Source organism: Euprymna scolopes, chromosome 9, assembly GCF_053919585.1.
Source record: "Euprymna scolopes isolate OS-2025 chromosome 9, ASM5391958v1, whole genome shotgun sequence".
Lineage (NCBI taxonomy): Eukaryota > Metazoa > Mollusca > Cephalopoda > Sepiida > Sepiolidae > Euprymna > Euprymna scolopes.
The window spans coordinates 141,462,275-141,484,350 of NC_136490.1; the positions used below are offsets into that span (position 1 = coordinate 141,462,275).

General features: G+C 37.1%; 1 protein-coding gene across 3 annotated transcripts in view; it reads left to right on the forward strand.

The window, feature by feature from the left end:
• The window catches only part of LOC145284886 (uncharacterized), a 216,488-nt gene that overhangs the window by 127,926 nt on the left and 66,486 nt on the right, over nt 1-22,076 (forward strand). For all 3 annotated transcript variants that reach the window (XM_080133956.1, XM_080133955.1, XM_080133957.1), the window contains exons 7-11: nt 66-173; nt 2,137-2,232; nt 12,599-12,694; nt 14,002-14,097; nt 15,992-16,087. In XM_080133956.1, the coding sequence (XP_079990082.1) occupies nt 66-173; nt 2,137-2,232; nt 12,599-12,694; nt 14,002-14,097; nt 15,992-16,087 (492 nt within the window). The remainder of the gene's footprint in view (nt 1-65; nt 174-2,136; nt 2,233-12,598; nt 12,695-14,001; nt 14,098-15,991; nt 16,088-22,076) is intronic.

Consider the following 22,076-nt stretch of genomic DNA (forward strand, 5'->3'; position numbering starts at 1 on the left):
GATTCTTCAAAAATTCGTCTAATTTATTCTTTAATTCCTTATTCTTATGGACTATTATATTTCAGGGGAATGCCCTTTGGTCTGTTTAAATGGTGGTCAGTGTCGTGAAGATATCTCTTCGGTACCAGTATGTGTGTGTCGAGGAAGATATTTCGGTAGAAGATGTGAAAACGGTAAGTATTAATTTGATTTATTTCAAGACATCGATTCCTTAAAATAGTTACAGCTTTAACTAGTAATAAATTACTATGAAAAAGAAACGGATAAATTTAACTTACATAACACAGAGGAATTTGTGTTGAAGAAAATTTGCCTTAGAAAAGACGCCATGATTTCATTTCCGTTTAATGAAAATCGTTTTTTTTTTTTTTTTTTTTTTTTTTTGTAGACCATCTAGTAGTTGGCCAAGTTATGTACAAATCCCAAGAGCGATAGGAGCCTTCTATCATGTCTGAAAATGACACAATGTTCAATGAGCGAGATCGGCAATGCACCGCTGTGCAACTCATCTTCTCTACCGATCCAAGTTATGACAACAGGACCATTTCCAGTACCATCAAAATGCAGATCCGGACGGTTCAGTGATTAACAGGAACGTGCTCAGGGGGATAAAAACAAAGTTTCAGGCCACGTTTATTATCTTTGATGTGGTTTCAAGTGAGAGTCACATCATGCCACCTCACATCTTCGAAGTCGGTTTGAAAGTCAATACCAAAGTGTACCTGGATGTGCTGAAAAGTGATCCCCTGACAGATGGCCGCTGGCAGACCCTGGGTGTGGCAACAGGACTCAGTGCCAGCCCACAAGTTCAAAAAGGCTTGGCTTCAGAAGGAGTGCTATGACTGCGTACTGTCCTCTTATTGGTCTCCTTCCTCCCCCGACCTGAACCCGCTGGACTACTTCGTTTGGTCATACGTCGAGAACATCACCGACGTGACCTCCTACAACATTAAAGTCAGCCTGATCGCCGCTATCTGCCGAGTATTATGGAAAAGGCATGCTCCCAGTTCCGGATCCATATCGGGGTGATGATTGAAGCTACAGGCGGCTACATTGAATAGATGTCAGCACTACTACATAATCAATTTACCTGATTTGACTTTTTTCAATAAAAGTTTGAAAATAAAAATAGTTTTCTTTATGGCAATAAATTTATCGTTCCATCCTATATTAGTATTGAAAACTAATAATGCAGTGACTTTATTAAATCAGACATTGGCATCTCAGTTTATACGAATTCTTTTGGCATATAGATCCAGCGGCCTAGGCAGATTAAACTGGCTTCACTCACAGGAGGAAATGTCTAGGGAATATAAAATTCACAAGCGGTCCCCAGTCGAATTTATATCTTGGTTAGGTAAGATGACGATGTTATGTTTTTTCAGTTCTTGCAGGGAGGTGTCGACGCCCTTCTACATACAGCGCCTGATATTCCCGAATGGTCACCTGTCTAGTACTGACCAGGCCAACGTTGCTTAACTTCGATGATCTAATGAAAGTGTCAACATCATTATGTCTTTTATTTTTTAAATACTCTTCTTAGGGAAGGTTTCCTTCTGCTCCAAAATCAACAGTCTAAACCATTATTTAGATGACTCGTTCCCTGTTGAGCGAGGTATATCCCTCGTCATGTGCAGTTCTAGGCGGTTCAGGATTTACTTTCTCCCTTTGAGAAAAGGGGCTAGTTTATTGCTGATCGTCCGAGGCTCCGGTACCGAGGTATGCTGAGGGTGTTGCACAGGCATTTTTTACAGGTCAGAGTGCTCTACTTCTAGGGAGCTGACTTTTCTAATTCCGCTTTCCGACCCTTGTGTTACATCATCCCGCCACGTGACGAAAATATATAAATAATTAAAGTAACAAAATAACGTTGCTGTTGAAGAATTGGAACATTTTATATTCTATTTCTACATTTACGCATACCATTTTTTTATTAAATTGTAGCCATTTTTCAATTTGTGCAATTTTTACAGAATTATTTACATTTTTACATGTATAATTTTCCAATGTATATCATTTTAATCAATGCTTTTATTTTTTTTTCACATAATGGCACAATTGTGATATTTTACAAATTTAGTTGTTTGGATCAAGCACTCAAACAATGATCAGATGAAACTGTATTTTGTCTTTCAGCCTCGTGTTCACCGGGTTGTTTTAATGGCGGAGAGTGTGTGGCTGTTGGCCGATGTCGTTGCCGAACCGGTTACAAAGGCAAACTGTGCCGTCAAGGTAAAGTTCATAAAACTTATATTTACAGCAGTAAGCAATCTCTTGAACACCTTTCGTGTCCCATATATATTTTAAAGATATCTTCCGGGCCACACACACACACACACATATATATACATACATATATATATATATATATATATATATATATATATATATATATATATATATATATATATATATTAGCACCCCAAATCCCGGTGACTTTACATTTTGACCCGTAATAGCAGAACCAGCCTGACTGACAAGCAGACTTAGTAACCTAACAGACACATTACTACAACCTTTCACCGATCAAGTCAGGAGCTACATAAGAGACGGCATCCACTTCCTAAGTTCCCTACCTCAAATAGACTACGGAACAATATTCGCCACATTTGACGTTAGCAGCCTATATAGCAATATAAATCACAACCTAGGGGAAAAATAATCTAATATTGGATCGACAAACCTACACAAATACAACACCCAAAATTAACAAAAAAATTCATTATCGACAGCATAGATATAATTCTCAACAACAATTTTTTCGAATTCAACAATGATAACTACATCCAAATACTGGGCACAGCATTGAAAACAAAAATAACACCGACATACACCACTCTAGACATTAGTCTACCTGAAAGAAACCATATATGAAAGAATAGAACAAAAATACAGGTACAATACCAAAACACTTTTCATAAAGTCTTGGAAAGGTTACCTGGATGATTGCTTTATTTTTTAGAAAACCACATGGGGCATATGAAAGACTTACATGCTATACCTCAGCACCTACCCCCAAAATTTAAATTCACCGTAGAACAAAGCTCTACAGAATTACCTTTCCTAGACATACTAGTAAAAATTAAAAAAAAAAAAAAACAATAACATATATTTAAACTATAAATTTCAAACAAGTAAAATATTTTCGTCAAGGGTGTGAGTTCCATATAAAAACTTTGATTTAATTTGAATAAAATAAAATACGCATCAAGTGTGCTTGAAAGCCAAATCACAACGTAATATTAGGAAATAAACAAATATTTTACTTGTTTAAAATTTATAACAAATATATTTCAGAGCTAAACTCCATCCTCAGTATGTTGTTTTCTTTCTTTTTTTTCTTTTCTTCTTCTTTGCCATCTTGAAAAGTTGGCGAAAGAAAAGTCTGTTTGTAAAGAGCCGCGCGTTGTCTCTCAGCAGTTGTATTTTGAAATGTTTGAACGGTGCGTAGGCAACGGGAAAATAACGTCACGGGTGTGAATTCCATATAGAAACGTTGATTTAATTTGAATAAAATAAAATACGCAACAAGTGCGCTTGAAAGTCAAATCACAACGTTATATTAGGAAAATAAACAAATTATTCTCGCGTTGTCTACGCACTGTTCCAGCATTTCAAGGACAAAAGTAAAGATGTAAAAATAAATTTTATTGCACAACTGGAATGCGGCAGGTGAAAGTCAAAAGGAAATGAAAGATATAACGGACAGGGTGATAAATAAATAGTATAAGAACCGAGTGAAAATATATAGACACAATACAAAATATTAGATTGTGCTTTGGCTTTAAAATCTGCTTTTATCTTTAAAAAAATATTTTTTAGAGTTTGTATAATTCTTTATCGGTCTGGTTCGTCGTGCCTTTCTCATGGGTCGCCTGTCTTTCAAGGTGTCTTTAGCATTCGACCAGATATAATCAGAGGATAAGTTCGTCGTACTAGATAGTTTGATGGCTTTCAACATGCAGAGTATTTGCACGTAATCTCTTTCCAGAATTTCGTCTCTTCTCGTGCATATATAGTAAAGAGGAAGCTATAGACCAATGATGAAAAAGAAAATCAGTGCAAATTCATGACTTTTATCATTATTGGCTCACATGGAGCTTTATTGGAAACCTGTGGTGTTCTCTGGAAGCTGAGTGACAACAAGTCTCCCCAGACGTCCAGCTCTCTCCACCTCCTTCGATAGCATTTGCAAATAAATTTGCATCATCGCAACAGCCTCTTACCATTCATTTCTCGCTGGCAGTGGCCATTGGTTTATACTGGAATTTGAGTAGCACTCAGCCTCACCAAGGTCCCAGTTCTCTTTGAGCTTGTCCAGCCGAGGTCTGGCTAGTACTCTCTCCTCGGTCTTTCCGTCCTTCTTGACCCTTCTCGGATCTTTGGTATCACTTTTAATTGGGAGGAACGATGATGAAACAATGGAGGGATGCATGATGGGGGTGTAGAACTTGTAGATATGCAGTTTTGGTGTTCTTCATTCCCTGTGACGCTTATTCGTTATATTGTCTTCTTGTATTATTCTCCGCATTCAAGGGTTTTCCTTAATATTTCAGTCGTTTTCATTATCGTTAGTCGTTGTATTTTTGCAGTTATTCCTCTGATTCCAATTTCTGACATTCTTTTTTCGAAGTTTTTCCTAGTGCTCCTACTATTATCGGTACTATTTTGATTTTCTTCATCATCCAAATCCCTTTTAACTCTCTGGCTAGCTCTGTGTATTTGCTTCGTTTCTCCTTTTCTTTCATACTAAACCTGTGGTCAGCTGAGACAGCAAAGTCTACAATTTGACAGGATTTTTCTTTCTTGTTAATTATTACGACATCTGGTCTTCTTGCTTGGATGGGTTTGTCTGTCTGTATGTCCATGTCCCATAGGATTTTGTGGTTCTCGTTTTCGAGTGCTGTTGCGGGTTTATGCTTGTACCATTTGTCTGTACGCTCAAAATGCAGTCGTTTGCACAATTCCTAGTGCACCACCCTCCCCACTTGGTCATGCTTGTTTTTGTATTCCTTTTGGGCCAGTTTGCTGCATTCACTTACTATATGGTTTATCATTTCGTCTCTTTGTCCACATAGTCTGCATTTGCTGTTTTCTTGTGTTTTATCGATCCTTGCTTTGATATGGTTGGTTCTTATCGAGTTATCTTGTGCTGCAGTTATTAGAGATTCAGTTTCTCGGTTTATATGTCCTTTTTGCATCCATGTCCAGGTTTTTTTCGTTATTCTCATCTTTTGTCATTCTTATGAATCTTCCGTGGAGTTGTTTCTCTTCCCATTTCTCTTTTCTCGTTTTGTCGTTTGTCTCTCTGTTTTCTGTTTTGTTGGGTTTTTTTTTAATGTCTCTCACTGCCATAATTATTCTTTCAGTGTTTTGCATTATGTATTTTTCTAGTTTTTTTTTGTGTCCTTCACACAGTCTTCTATACAGATCAATCCTCTCCTGCCGTCTTTCCTTTTCACGTAGAGTCTGTCAATATCGTCCTTTGGGTGTAGTGCATTATGCATGGTCATGAGTTTCCTGGTTTTCTGGTCGAGTTGTCTCAGTTCTTCTTTTGTCCACCCTTATTATCATTAGCTCACAAGGAACTTTCACGCAGATCTTCAGAGGTCTTCCTAGAAAACAGCCTGTGGTGTTTCCTGGAAGCTGAGTGACAACAAGTCTCCCCAGGTTTCCAGTACTCTCCACCTCTTTCGATAACATTTGTAAATGAATTTGCTTTATTGCAACAGCTGCTTGCCATTGATTTCTCGTTGGCAGCAGCTATTGGTTTTTGCTGGAATTTGAGTGGCAATAAGCCTCCCAAAGGTTGCAGTTCTCTTTGCACTTATTCGGCTGAGGTCTTGTTAGTTCATCGGTCTTTCCTTCCTCCTTGACTTGGTTATTTGGTCTCGCTCTTTTGGAGGGGGGCAGTGATGTGGCAATGGGGTAGGGTTGGGTTAGAGAACTTATAGATATGCGGCTCTAGTCTTCTTGGTTCCATGTAGTGTTTCATGTTTTGCCTTTGCAGCAGTTTGTCTGGCCCGCACTTGTTGCTCCTGTGTGTTAGTTTCCATATTCAAGGGGTTTTTCTTAATATTTCAGCTGTTTTGATTATTGTTGTTCGTTGTATTTTTCCAGTTATTCCTTTGATTCCAATTTCTCCCATTCTTTTTTCAAAGTTTTTTAGGATTGTTCCTAGTACTCCTATAATTATAGGTATTATTTTGATTTTCTTCATCTTCCATATCCCTTTCAGCTCTCTAGCTAGCTCGGTGTATTTGCTCCGTTTCTACTTTTCTTTGATATTCACCCTGTGGTCAGCTGGAACAGCAAAGTTGTTATTATTATTATTATTGTTATTGTTATTATCATTATCATTGTTATTGTTATTATTGTTGTTGTTATAGAGAAGAGGAGGTTACACAATAATGAAAAGGAGTGCTTAATCAAGACTTATTATTATCATCATTATTATTGCTGTTGTTGTTGTTATTATTCTTGTTGTTAGAGGGAGTTACATAACAATGATAGAAAAAATCACTGCATAATCATGACTTTTGTTGTTCTTCTTATTATTATTCTTCCTTATTATTATTATTATTATTATTATTATTATTATTATTATCATTATTGTTGATTTTGTTTTTTTATTATTACATCCGAATATATTTTTTCATAAGTGCTTTACACGTGTTTCATCATATTGATGAGAGATATGGCGTATTGCGCCATCAAACAATTCATCAGAGTCAAATAGGCATTATTATAAATTTCAAACAATGTTTGCTCGAGAAAGAAAACAACAACATGAATTAATTACTTTTTTTTTCACAAACAAATGAATAAAAAACAACATTTTAGACTGTTGTGCTTTTGAACGTATATATACTTTTTAGGTTGCACTTTTCAAAGGCTAAAATCATATACACACCTGACAATCCGTTTGTTGCTATTCTCAAAATGAACGCAGAGACAAATTTATCAACATTTTAGTTTTATTTACAACTAGCTGTACCCGGCCACGCGTTGCTGTGGCTCAGTTTGTTAAAATGGAACACATGTGAAAGTAGAGAAAAGTTTGATTCTTTTTTTCAAGAGAATGTACAAATTATTTTTTTATTTAACAGATGTTAAGAAAATAAACAGAAAAATACTTCCATCATTAGTTATGCAAAAAAATAAATAAAATACGATAAAACTTGCTGAGTATGCACTGTTTTACGGTTGTTGTAAAAATGGAACGGAAACTTAAATTTCGCTTCATTTTAATCTTTCTTAATTATTTAATTGTCCCCCCCCACAACGAATATAATCAAAACAGTAACATTCAACAATTGTACTTTTCAACAATTGTACTTTATCTATATAAAACGGTTTGTATTACTGTACACATAGATTCGAAAAAGTTGTGAAAAAAAAAAAAAACAATATATAAAAGATAAATGTTATCAAAGCCAAGATAAGTTACTTTTCTGCCAAACTGGATAGATATATTTTTCGTGTTTTTATTCAATGTAACATATTTATTCAGCTCGAAAACCATACAGTGTTTACCGATGTATTCGAAATTTCCAGATGGCGTCTGACACCCTCATTAACAGTGTAAGTATGGAAGAAGGTGTTATAAATAAAAACTATACAAAATGTATAAGATCTTTTCCCACACTTACCGTGTTAAAGAGAGAATCAGACGTCATCTTGAATGTTCCAATACATCGGTAAACACTGTATGGTTTTCGAGCTGAATAAACATGTTACATTGAATTGGGAAAAGATGTTATAAATAAAAAAACCTAATGAAATACTGTTAAAAACTCGCTCAATACATGTTAATGCGACATAGGTTGACATATATTCGGCGTGTTTTTAATAGTATTTTGTCTATTTTTTTATTTATAACACCTTTTTCTATACTTACGGTGTGAGACGCCTTCCTGAATTTTCGAATACATCGGTAAACACTGTATGGTTTCCGAGCCGAATAAATATGTTACATTGAATAAAAACACGAAGAAGATATCCAGTTTGGCAGAAAAGTAACTGATCTTGGCTTTGAGAACATCTATTTGTTATGTAATTTTTTTTTTTTTTGACAACTTTTTCGAATCTATGTGTACAGTAATACAAAGCCCCTTCGGAGGTTGGAATGCCCCCCCCACCTAAAATGTAGTTGGAAAAATCGATTTTATAGTGAGATTAAAGAATGGTTAGTCTAAAAAAAGGGTGAAAAACAAAACAAATAAGCAATTAATAATTATTACCAAAAGCAATAAATGCTAGTTTTTTTTTACTGGCACAAATAGAGTAAATACACAAGTAATAGTCGTAGAGTGATAGAGTGTAAGTAAAACCTGGAATATCCGGTTTTTTCGTTTCGTTTCGTTTTAACAATGGAAAGAGCAGAAAATGGAGAGAAAAGAAAGAAAGAAGGAAAGACCGAAAGGAAAGATAAAGATAGCGAAGTACCCCCACCACCATCACCCATAAAGCAAAAAGACAACGAAAGGTAAGAAAGAAAGAAAGAAAGAAAGAAAGCAAAAAAGCACGTAAGGTAAGAGCGAAACGGAAGTTGTGTTTGTGTAAGTAAGTAAGTTTGGTGCGTTTCAAGTAAATGTCAATTCAGGTTTTCATTAAACTTTAACCACGCGGGTTATAACGAAATCGAAGTAATGTAATTGTGAATTCAATTCCAGGTAACGGATTGTGTTCTGTTTGAATCTAATTTTATTATAATAAATGCTTTATAAATTGTGTTTATGTTTTATGCTAACCAATGGCAAAGTAAGCGTGGTTCGTTTCAGTGTAAGTCCAGTCCAGTTTTTAGATAAATTCTAACCGGTGATCGGTTTTAAATGTCTCCTGTGAACGTTCTGGTACGGTGTAAGTGAGTGGCTGTGGTAGGATGAATTTGTTAGAGAGAGTTTACTTTACTACTTCCATTAAATGTAACCGATTTTTACAGTGGACTCTCACCAGACAGAATATAGGAAACTGTGATCAGCGAGATCCTTGATATGTAATAACCCTATAACATACGGCAGATGTCGTGATTCAGTTTGTGAATGATACGGCTGCACCAAATGTATACAGGTGCAGTCCTATAAACGTCAAAGTCGGAGGGGAAAAAATGAGTTCATTTTATTTATATAGATAGATAGAAGATAGATAGATAGAGAAGAGAAGAGATTAAGCTTTTTTGTTGTAGGGGTTGGTTAGTGTGTGGCACTACGACGGAGAGATGTTAATCACCCTCGCCGACTGTCAGTCTTCCCTCTTCTCTCTCTCTCTCTCTCTCTCTCTCTCTCCTATTTTATCTCTTATATAGACATCAATCGACATTCCATTTTTTTCTATTTTTTTTACAAGGTATTCACCACTTATCAAAGCCCGGAAGCCACTCGGGGATAAGGGTTATTGTGGGTACAGTACGTTAGGATTGAAGATTTGATAAAGTGTCTTACTTAAGGGGATAGTTCATCAAGAATTTGTTTACATTGGACTTGAAGACACCCAGGTTGTAGTCAGGTGGGAAACAGGTAATCGGAACAGAGTTCCACAGGCGTGTACTTCTAAAAAAGAAGCTTTGTTCATGGAATCTACGTTTGGATTTTGGCACAGATAAGGAGTGGGGAAAACTTTTGACAGTGGTTTCAGCTAGGCGGGTGGTTATCGTGAAAGATTGGCGAGGGGGGACCAGAGATTAGAGTTTAGATGAGCACCTGCCATGGTAAGAACGATTAAAAGACAGGCTCGCAACATCTCTCCTGTGGGAGAGAGGTTGCAGGGAAGAGAAAAGGGCATCACCCACTAGGTCACAAAGCCTATTTTGTACTCTGTCAAGGCAGGATAGGCTGTTTTTAGCCGCTCCTGCCCAGATGTGGCAGCAGGACTCCATCGTTGGACGTACTGGGCTTTTATACAGATAAAGAATTGCATCAGGGGTGAGATATCTTCTGGAGCAGTAGAAGGATCCTACCATTTTTCCAGCGACCTTGGCGACTGAGTTGATGTACATATTCCATTTCAGATCAGGAGTAAAGGTCAAGCCCAGAAGCTTATCAAAACATGGAGCTTCCCCTAGACGAGAGCCACCCATTTCAATTGATGGCAGATGGGGATCAGAGCGTTGATGATGTAAAGATAGGAGTTTGGTTTTAGATGCATTAAAAGTAACCAGCCACCTCTTCCCCCACTGTACCACGCGCTCAAGATCAGAGGAGAGAGAATCTGAGAGAACTTTGTCATTTACGGCCTTTGATGTGTTGCCATAGATGATCGTGTCATCAGCATAGATGTCAACGAATGATTTAAGTATGTGTTTTGGGAGATCATTGATGTATATCAGAGAGTTGGGCCTAGGATGGATGCCTGAGGGACTCTAGCATTAATATTGAGGGCCTCTGATTTCTGCCCATCAACCACTACTCTTTTGAGCCTATCAGAGAGAAATGATTTAATGATCGAGAAAACATTTCCAGTTATACTGTAGCTGGAAATCTTGTGAAGTAGTCCCTTATGCCATACCTTATCAAAGGCCTTTGATATGTCAAGAGCAATTGCCTTAGAGAGGAAGCCTTTATCAAGAGATTCGCTAATCCTATGAGATATAACAGTTAGCACATCTGCTGTAGATCTGGTAGAACGGAAACCATATTGCATGTCACTAAGAAGGTTATTTCTGCTGAGGTGATTGACTACTTTATTTAATATGGATTCCAGCAGCTTACTCATGACACACAGGAAACCTATTGATCTGTACTGAGAGGGAGATGACTTATCACCTGAATTCTTAAATACAGGGCATACTGATGAGGTTTTCCAGGGTGTTGGGAAGCACTTTAGTTTAAGGCAACGCTAAAAGAGTTTTGCATGTATGGGGGCAAGTTCTGGTTGAAGCTTTTTCAGCACAATGATTGGAATGCCGTCAGGGCCAGTTGCTTTACTGGAATCAAGGTTCTTGATTAGCTTGGCGACCTCACGTACAGATATTTGTATGTTGAAGAGCGTTTTGTCCATTATAGGAGGAAATACAGGTAGTTAATGGCCTTCGTCACATAGGGTAAAATTAGCTGCAAAGTTCTTGGCAAATAGTTTGGCCTTATCTGGACCTGACGAGATGACCCCAGGTCCATTGATGATGGTTGGGATAGAACGTATGCTTCTGTTCAGGATCCTGTTTGCTATTTGCCAAAACTGGTGGGAACCAAGCCGCTGCTCAGCTACTTTGGATTTAACGGACTGAGCATAAAGCTCTCTTGCATTTTTTATTACATTTTGCAGTGGTTGCTGGCAGTCCTGAAGGCAGCTTTAGTCTCAGTGCATCTATTACGTTGGTAGCTATGGAAAAAGTGATTTCTGTGCGCGATGGCAGCAGCACATTCTGGGGAGAACCATGGCTGGCTGTTAGGTTTTTGTTGGAATTTTTTGGATGGTATGAATCCGTCTATGCCTACAATTAGCCATTCAGTCAGGTCTTATACTATGGAGAATACATCCTTTTTAAACATTGAATGCAGGGGGTAGATCGGATATAAGTGTATGGAAGCTATCACAGTCAGCAGTAGAGTATCGATATACAGTACAGTGGAGAGGTACATCTGAAGACATTGCATTTTGTTTTTATCTTAACTGATACAACCGAGTGATCAGAAGATCCCAGAGGAGACAGAACGGAACTTGAACATAGCTCAGGGGAAGTTGTTAGAAAAAGGTCTAGAAGGCTAGCATACTGACCAGAAGTATCGGGCACTATGGTGGGTTCGTGAACTATCTGGGTGAAGTCATAGGCAATGGCAAAATCATGACAGAACCTCCTCTCATCATCTGTCTTGTTAGAGTGGGTCAGCGATTCCATATTTTGGACATTGAACTCACCACAAATTTGGGTGTTAGCTGAAGGGTGAGCAGAGAGGATGTGGTCATTTTTTTTCAGATACGCTCTTAAAGATAGTAACTCCGCTATTGTGGGGGCGATAGAGAGCAAATATAAATGCAGTGGTGTAAGCAAGTGCAACCCGGAAGCACATAAGGTAAATTAGGGTTTTCTCTGGAGATATCCCTATCACACGGAAAGCCATCTTTAATGTAGGCACATATTCCATGTTCATGGCGATCTTGGGGGTCAGATTTAGATGTTGAGTTAGACTATCCTTTAATTATGAATTCGTCAAGGGAAGTGCATTGCGCAATTCATAAACTCCCGACCTGGAATGTAAACATGTATTTGTTTTCGTGATAATTAGAATTCTGGTCATTTTTATGGGACATAAAAATGTAGATTCAAATACGTGTGTGCACAGATCTGCTTTCATCGGCATCGTCATGTTTATATACGCAACAACATGCATATAAACAATTCACAAATGCCCAATTTCATATTTGTAATTTTGTAAAATATATTATGTTTAGTTTCATATTTGTAATTTTGTAAAATATATTATGTTTAGTTTCGTTAATTCCCTTTTTACCTTCTTTTCACATATCTCATATTTATTTTGCTTACTGGTTTTTTATACTGCACAACAGAAAGTCGCCTGGTTTATCCACACGGTGTTTTACATTCTGAATTATTTGTCAAATATTTCCTTTTCAAATGAATGCAATATTTTTTTTTCAGCTATCTGTCACGCACCTTGCAAAAACGGTGGGCAGTGTGTTGGGCCTAATTTGTGCAAGTGTCGTTCCAATTATACGGGAAAAGATTGTAGCCAACGTGAGTAATGTATACACCCTTTCTACGAAAAACTATTAAATTAATAAGTTGCATAATGATCGACGGGTTTGAAGTGAGAGTAAAATGTCAATTACTTACGGTCACTTCTTAAGAAATATCAAGAAAACGATCTCCCAAGAGATTGGTTGACCAGATAAATATAGATACTGATATGCCATTCCTGGCCGCTAAAATAATGGCCTAATGTCGTGATAAAGAGCAGAATTCTGTTCTCAAGTTTGCGACGAAGCTTTTTAGCGTATGTTCATAATCCAAATAACCATCAATATATGTTTAAACAAACGTTTATTTTTTTATAATTTTTTTGTTACATTTTCACTCCAAACAAGGTATATTGCCACTTTGATGTAGGGGGCTACTATCAGGGTATTACGTAGGTAGTTGGGCAGCAAGATATCTGTTCACATTACACTTGAACTCCTGCATGTCAATATAGTTGAGGAAGCAGGAACCCGGAAGGGTGTTCCAAAGTCTAGCAGTTCTGGGGAAGAAACTATTGGAGTAGAAGGCTATCTTACATCTAGGGATCTCTACTGTGTAAGGGTGGGATTTAGCTGCTAATCTGATTTGTCAGGAATATTTACGTCGAGAGGGTACAAGTGCTTGCAGTTCGTCAGAGCATTCACCATTTAAATATTTATAGAACAGGCAGAGGGATGCAACATTTCGTCGATGGGACAGAGGCTGAAGCTTAGATGACAGTTCAGGACCTATCAGGTTGGTGACTCTGTTTTGAACCCTGTCTAGGAGCGAGAGACTAGTAGCAGATGCACCAGCCCAAATGTGACAACTACACTCCATACATGGGCGAATGGTGGCTTTATAAAGGTACAAGATACCTTCAGGTATTAGTAGCTTTCTAGCACGGTAGAAAGAGCCTACCTTCTTCGCAGCAGTCTTGGCAATGCTCTCAATGTAGCTATTCCACTCATGTTCCCTGTCAACGTTATATATATATATATATATATATATATATATATATATATATATATATATATATATATATAGTTAGTTTGTAAGTTACTCCAGACTTGCAACGCTCTTCGCCTTTAAGTAATAATCTTTATAGCATTGATTTTTCGCATGTAGCAACCGTTTAAAACAAGCCTCCCCAAGTATCCAGTATCCACCGTATCCTTTCAACGGAGTTATAGATAGTATTTCTCTTTTTTTGGTATTTCGAACCTCCTTGATTTCTTTACAACTATTTTGGTGATAACAAAGGTTCCGTCATCGTTGTTATTATTATTTTTTTTATTTTATTTTATTTTTATTTTTTTTGTTAGCATTATGTGAGCGTGGTTGTTACCATGGTGGCAAATGTGTTGCGGCAAACGTCTGTTCCTGTCCTCTTGGTTACGCCGGAAGAAACTGTCGCAGGCGTAAGTTTTTGCTTTCATTTATTTGCAAACACCAAACGTATTTTTACAGTTTTAAAAACTTATTAAAAAAGCTCTCACACACACACACACACACACACACACACACACACACACACACACACACACACACACTATACTGGACCCAACATATAGTAATGATTTAAAAAGTTAAAAAATAATAAAAATTATTCGTGCGCCACCAACGAGATTCGAAACCAAAATGTTTAGCTTACGATTTACTTTTATTCTTCCGTTAATTACTGAGCTATGAAGACAAACCGATGTCGCACAAGTAGAAATTTTATACTCGCTAGGACGATGCCATCCAACATACTAATCTAGCGAGCAATTAACAACCTAACGAGCAATTAATAATAGAGTTCGGAGATGTTTAATTGATGAGCCCAAATGAGGGCGAAACTCGAGTCTTGAATTTCCGGTTTATTGGCTGTCATACCTCTTGTGAGCTGCGGCGATTTTTAGTTGTGGAAATAATTATATGATCTCTCACATTCTGAAAATTCTATTACTAATTGCTCGCTAGGGTAGCATATTGGATGGCATCGTCCTAGCGAGTATAAAATTTCTACTTGTGACACATCGGCTTGGGTTATAGCTTGGTTGGATGACCACATTCCTTGTTCGAGACGAAGTAGGTCCGTTCCATAGTCGAAGTTTGCATCGGTTTGCTTGATCTGTGTTAATTAATAGACGTTCTTGTGTGTGGCGTGTTTGCTCATGTGGCAGAGTACTCGCCACGCATGCAGCAGGCTCGAGTTTCGAATCCAGGGTTCAGATATGCCTAAATGATGAGCTCAAATGATGGCGAAACTCGAGTCTTGGATTTCCGGTTGGTTGGCTGTCATAGCTATTGTGAGTTGCAGCGATTTTTTGCTGTGGAAATAATTATATAATCCTGACACTTAACTCTAATATATCAGAATGTGAACATTCTGATATATATATATATATATATATATATATATATATATATATATATATATATATATATACTAGACTACCCGTGACCCGTTGGGTCAGTATGTTATATTAGCTATGGAATTCATGTATGAGCGTGACACTTGTGACGTAAAGAAAATAGTTTTTTTTGACATAACAGAAACATTTCTATGAAATTATATTGAAATGAAAAAAGAAAATAATCAATTATAATAAACAGAACGACTCATAGAAATCTATCTATATTCTTTTTTCATTTTAATATACTTTCATAGAAATGTTTTTCTTATATAAAAACAAACCCTATTTTCTTTACGTCACAAGTGTCACGCTCATACATGAATTCCATATATATATTCAGAACATATTTAATTCTTTAACCATATCCGTTTTTCTTTCACTATATTCTTTTTTTATTCTCTAAGAAAAAAAAAAAACAGATCTCCAACTATTTTTTCCGAGGGGCACATATCTGTCTCTGATGAGTTGTTTGGTGAACACATGTAAGATGTACTGCACTTACATTTGAACACACTAATATAAGTGTAAATAAATAAATATTCTGGTTTGGAATAATAACTAACTAACTGTGTGTGTGTGTGTGTGTGTGTGTGTGTGTGTGTGTGTGTGTGTGTGTGTGTGTGTGTGTGTAGGGAGCGGGTACTGAGGAAGATGAGAAAAAGAGACATGGATGGAGTGATAAGCAAAGAAAAGATAGTCAAAGCGAAATCCGAGGTGGGCGAAAAAATCAAAATTAATGAAAGCAAGTTGAGAAAAAAATATATGGAGAGTAATCAAGCTAGAAGATACTTTAACCATTGATTACCTATATGCTTTCTAATAATTATCATGTTGACACAAAAACTATAAAATCCATCCACATCAGTTTTTTATAATGCATATTCTCAGGGACTCATTTGCTTTTCTCTTGCAGCGATTTGTTCCCCGGGTTGCCAAAATGGCGGCGTTTGTATTTACCCAAACCGGTGCAGGTGTAAGCCGGGAAGTTATGGACTTTTCTGCGAAAAGTGTAAGTAGCTTCAAAACAATGTAAAAGTAATATTATTTTTGCCTATTTTTTTAGATGAGTATTGATACTTTGTATTGTTTCTATTAATCGGACTATCATCTTCATCTTCGTCATTTTCACAACGTTTCGGACATCATAACTTGTAACCTTTTTCAAATACATCTTTTCGAACTTGTAAATACTTATGTTGAATCCGGTAATCAATACGTAATTTTAAACTGAATACTTTATTTATTCTACTGGGGTAGATTTTTCTCGTTCAGTCAGCCATAACCGAGTAGCAGTGTTAAGAACTCCAAAAAGTATTCTGATTTAATACCGCATGTAATATCACAGTGCAGTATCTGTTCTGATGCTACACTTAACTTAATCTGTCCTTGGTCAATGGAAAAGAAGCCCTTCTATACTAATGCAATTTTTATTTTTGCCTACTTCTAAAGTGCCTTTTTTCTGGGGGAGTTGGTTTTTCGCCACGTAAAAAACGACCTTGTGTCACATTTTGCTTTCGTGGTGAAGCAAATAAATACCACTATCGCATGTAATGAAGGGTTCTAAATTCCATATAGATTCCTGCGTTCAACAAAGATTCACAAGTTCGAGAAACTACATATGAAGAAGGTTGAATGTTAACAACCACGATGAGAATAGTTATCTGAATAATTCAAATTAAAAGCTAAATTTTAGGAAAAGACTCATTAAAATTTATACGTATGAGTTTATGGCACGAATGTACAGAAAAGAAGAATTACATTTCTAAAATTTTCAGATGAGGATTGATTATTCGTATTATTTGGAATCTTTGGATTACTGTTCTCATCTTGAGTGTCATTTTCACAACGTTTCGGTCGATGTAACCTCACACCTTCTTCAGGTGTATCTTGTTGAACTCTGGAATACTTTTGTCGAACTCGGAAATTAGGGCAGAATTTCGAACGCAATCCTTTATTTACTTCACGAGGGTAGCATGTTCTCGTTCTATCAGCCATCACTGGATAGAGGTTCTAAATAAGTCGCAATTGTATTTTTCGGTCGCTCACACTGAGAATTCAACCTTCCTGAGCGAAACGTAAAAAAAAAAAAAAAAATAGAAAAAAGGAAAAGAAAAAATGATTTTTGTGAACACCTTTTGTCTTGCGATTCGTTTTAAATAATTTCCGTTAAAAATTAAACCTAACGGTTTAAAACAGTATTTACAATCACGTTGACACACAGGTTCTCGCCAGATCACCGAAGTTAAGCAATACCAGATGGGTGACCATTTGGGAAGGCGAGGCGCTGTATGTACCGGGCCGAATCGAAGAAATTTCCAGGTTGGAATCTGGGGGGCGCATTGAACTCATGAGGGGGGGAGATATGTCCCCGAATCAAGACGGAAAGCAACGGGAATCTACCGTCTTTACTTGTCTTCCCGTGATTACTATGGCTCTACAATCTAGAGAGCCGTGTTCGCCGACACTGTTAAAACAACAGGACCGCATAGAATCTAAAAAATTTAAAAACAGAATTTTTCTTTAAAAAAAAATATTCAAAATCCAAAATGGGCCACCCTTCTGATTAAGTTGGTGCAAAAATAATGTGTTCGTAAAAAAAAAATACATTATTTTTGCACCAACCTAATATCTTCTATTAAATATGAGTTCATTAACGTTTTTTTCTGCAAGGTTTTTATACGGTATGCTTTAATGACATATAATAGATGTCAAGGTATACCTTACTTCTGGGGGTGCGTTATATTTAAAAACTTGCTTTTAATTGTTTTAGTCAGCCGTAATATATATTTAACTGAACAAGTCACCTATCTCTATTTTAATTATCAATGTATTTTAACGCTATCTCTCACTCTATATTGATTCAACCACTTCCTAATCTTAATGTAACCGTGAACATTTAGAGAAAAAGCGAATTTCTTGTTTAACATTATAATTTAATTTACATACGTGTGTGTCTGTACAAACCGTAATCACATACGTAAGTTGGATAATAAAACTTGTAAAACAGGTATATGATGCAACATTGCGGCGATAGGTTAGGGGTTGGAGCTTGGTCGATAGTGCGGTACTTATCAATAGAGACTCTTTTTTTGGACGCTGTCTAAGAGTGAGAGAGTAGCCCAGATGTGGCAACAATAGTCAATGTATGGACGAATTGTGGCTTTGTCAAGATATAGGGTGCTCTCTGGTGTGAGTAATTCTCTAGCATAGCAGAGGGAGCCCACATTCTTTGCAGTTGGCTTGGCAATGTATTTAATGTATTTGTTCCAATTCACGTTGCCTGTGAATTATAGTGTATACGTAAAAGATAACAGCAACACTAAAACATTTTAAGTGGTTGTAAATATTAGTATCAAATAGCGAAAAGAATGCCTACATAACTTGAAGATACGTCGCTTTCGCTGTGTATTACGATACAAGTGCAGATATTTCATCTTCTCTCAAATACTATAAGTAATCAGATGAAGTTTTTTTACACTTCGTAAACTTGAGTTTCTCGTATCTTTTCTTGGGACGTGAATTGATGAGTGTTGACTTCAGAACTCGTTTTACTTTTTGTGAAGTGGGTGTATCAGAGGTTGAATCGGATCTTTTTACACCTGATACCACTTGACTTTAATCGTTACCAAAAACAGCTAATATGCCCGTCTGAACATGTGTAACAAATCCGTAATCAACTTTGAGATGGATGGCGATATGAAACTAAGAGGGCTATGTTAAATAAGGAGGAACATGCATAAAACATTATTGCTTAACATTACTTTGCCACGGCGGTTTCCGTCTAGAAGTGGCTTCCGCTTCAACATCTTATCTTCATTTCAGAATACATTCGACTAGCTACACCGCTATATATGACTCCCCATCTACTCTCTATTTGTGCCTAAATATAAACGCAGGCTTCATGAACAAAGCTTCCTTCCCAAAACTTCCTGCCTGTAAAACACTGTTTCGCTGGCTTGCTTCCCACTTTAATACCACATGGTAGCCTTCAAATCCAATGTAAACAAGTTCTTGTTAAGCCGTTCCAATAAATAATCAAATTCTATCCAATTTACACTATTAACCACCTGACATTCATAAACTATTATCTTGGGGTGGCCTTCGGGCTTTGATAAGTGGTGACTCCCAAGTAAAAAAAAAAAAAAAAAAAAAAAATTTTTAAATTAAAAAAAAAATATGGTACTAACACTGACACCTTAAGCGTTTTTAGTGAAGAATTAGAAAAAGTCGACCTGCCGGGCCATCCATTCAAATTATATTGTTTAAATTAGGAAAATGTGAGTTTGCAAAGCCAGTTGAATATAAGAAATAAATAAAGAAAATACGAAATTAGTCACTTTCTGTTCCTATCTTCCTATTTCTTCCCCCCTCCCATTCGGTTGTGGGTTAAATATTTTTACTAGATGTGGACTTATTCTCTTTTTGTTTATAATGGGTTATTTTTTTTTCTTTTTTAATAAACAAGGAAGAAAGAGAGAGGGGGTAATAGGATGATTCACGGAAGCAAGAGTGATAGAAACAATTGAAAACAAGAGCAGGGGTCACACAACAAAAGAGTTAAAGACGAAAACTTATTAAGCAATATATCACTTTGTGAGTTAATTAAAAATTAAAGCCAATTACAGAAGAATTGAAACAGTTATTTTCTTTTTCAAATATAACTCAATCCCAAAACCAAGACATATTATTTTACAATATATTTTTGCGTGATTAAAATGTATAGAGAGAAAGGCTTTAAGAAAACATACGTTAGTAAACTAAACTTTAGTATAATAACAAACGCATGACACAAACTACTAGATGCCTTCCTTCAAAGCCGATATTCTACGAGGGACGTTCCGAAAGCAATGCTTTTTATATAATTTTTCCGCTCGAATGAGTTAGAGGAAATTGCAAATTGCATTGTTATGATGACTTAACTTATGCATTCATGACCTGAAATGTTTCATTTCTCTGTTGCAGATATTGACGGTGTGAGACTTTAAGAAATCAGCCCCTGTCATGGACGTGCGTCAGAAGCAGAGGTGTGCCATTGAATTCCTTTATGCAGAAAAATTGAACTTATCAACATTCGCCAGCGCATGTTAAACGTTTACAAAGCCAACGCAGTCGATGTCAGCATAGCCAGGAGATGTGTTCGTCGATTTCAAAGTGGCAATAGAGGCGTGGGTGACAAAGCACTCCGGACTTTTATTACAGAGGCATGAAAAAACTCTGATAAAAGTGCACAGTGGTGACTGCGTAGAAAAATAAATGGTGGAGCACAAAAGGTTGATTTAATGATACCACTCCCCTGTTTATAGCTCTTAAACATTTTAGTGTTTTAGTTAAAATATAGAAAGCCTTACTTTTGAACGAACCTCGTAGTTTACGGAAAAAGATTAGTATTTAGTAAGAAATAGGCGTGATCACGTTGACACACTGGTTCCCATAAGTTCATCAATGTTGAGCTTGGTAATTACCAGCTGTGTAACCATTTGGAAATACCAGACGCTTTATGTTGGAATACGTTAGCATTTCTCTGCAAAAAAAGTCCTTAGTTTAGCATTCACTGGAAACATTAATGGAATGTATTCTGGTGAACTGATAGCACTTGTGCCCCCTCGACATAAGTACTCCCGATTAACCTGTAAGATCCCTCCAGCACCAGATGTGGCCTCTGACTCCGTCGAAACTGCAACGGTCGTGATCGTCCTCTCCCGGGAGCTCTTTACAAGATTCTTCCGCGTCGCAGGCCTCGTCGTCGGTTCTCGATGCCGGCGTCCGCTGAAAATTAATTAGTTTCTCATGCAGGTCAAAAGAAAATAAACAGAAAGGTTTCTAGTTTACTACAAGTTAATTCACGAAATTTACAGGTGTTTTACATAAGTCCAATTGTTCAGTTCGCTTACACTAGAAAACAGTCCGAAATCTTATTCTTCGTTCTCCACGATGGCGATGATGGACAGACAGGGGGTGTGGCGGCTGTCTAGGGTTAGTGCTCTTATCTCGAGATTCGGCTTTAATCTGCTCTTTTCTGGTCCGGGCATTTGCTTATAGCTTGGGGGAAAGGGTTGGTTGGGGTAACCTGCTAGACCAATCAGAATTCAACACGTTATTCCGGGGGAGTCCTGATTTCCTTGCACGGTCTGAAAACCTGGGATTACAGCTCAAATTCATTTACACACATACAGGGGTTAACCGTTTGACCTGCTTGACCTTGCACTCAAAAGCCAGACGCTTCGCCAAGCCAAGAACGAAATTATATTTGGTTATATCTTTTCAAATGACATATCTTGTCATTTTTCTTAAACCATAAAATATATGTCTGTTTTACAAAAACGCAATAAATTCATCCTTTCAGCTAGGTTATCCGCCGCTGTCCGGACCCCTAATAATGCTTAACAGACAATATCAGCATAATTACCCGGCCTTACTCAGTGTTTAGGGGGTCCCAATTTCTCCCAATAGGCAGCTGCATCGCTCCCTGAGGCGGTCACGCTACAACCCGGCAAACAACAAAATCAGTTTAAGTCTTTATATGCCGGAAAGCCTTCTACTCTAATAGTTTCTTCACTGATAGACTTTGAAATTCCCTCTCTGTTTCCTGCTTCTCTGACTGTATTGACATGCAGAAGTTGAAGTGTAATGCGAACAGACATCTCGATACTCAACTCCCCACAACTCTCTATTAGAAATGATCATAAATCGTAGCCACTTACGTACGTGGCAACATGTGTTGTTTCAGGCGAAGAAAGAGTAAAAAAATGATTGTTTCTATTATTCCAGTAGAGACATTGCGATTCTGTCCCAGCTCTATCGTTATTTTCACAGCAAATGCTCGTCTGAGCTTCAATCTAATCCGCGACCCGGTGAAAAACTTCCACAACAAGCACTCGTCTAGCAAATCCCATGGACAAAGTTTTTTTTCCGAGAACTGTTTGCATGTGAAACTATTTTCCACTAGCCTGTTTTCGAGCTAAATTTGTAATAGATGTACAAATGTGGTTAAATATTAT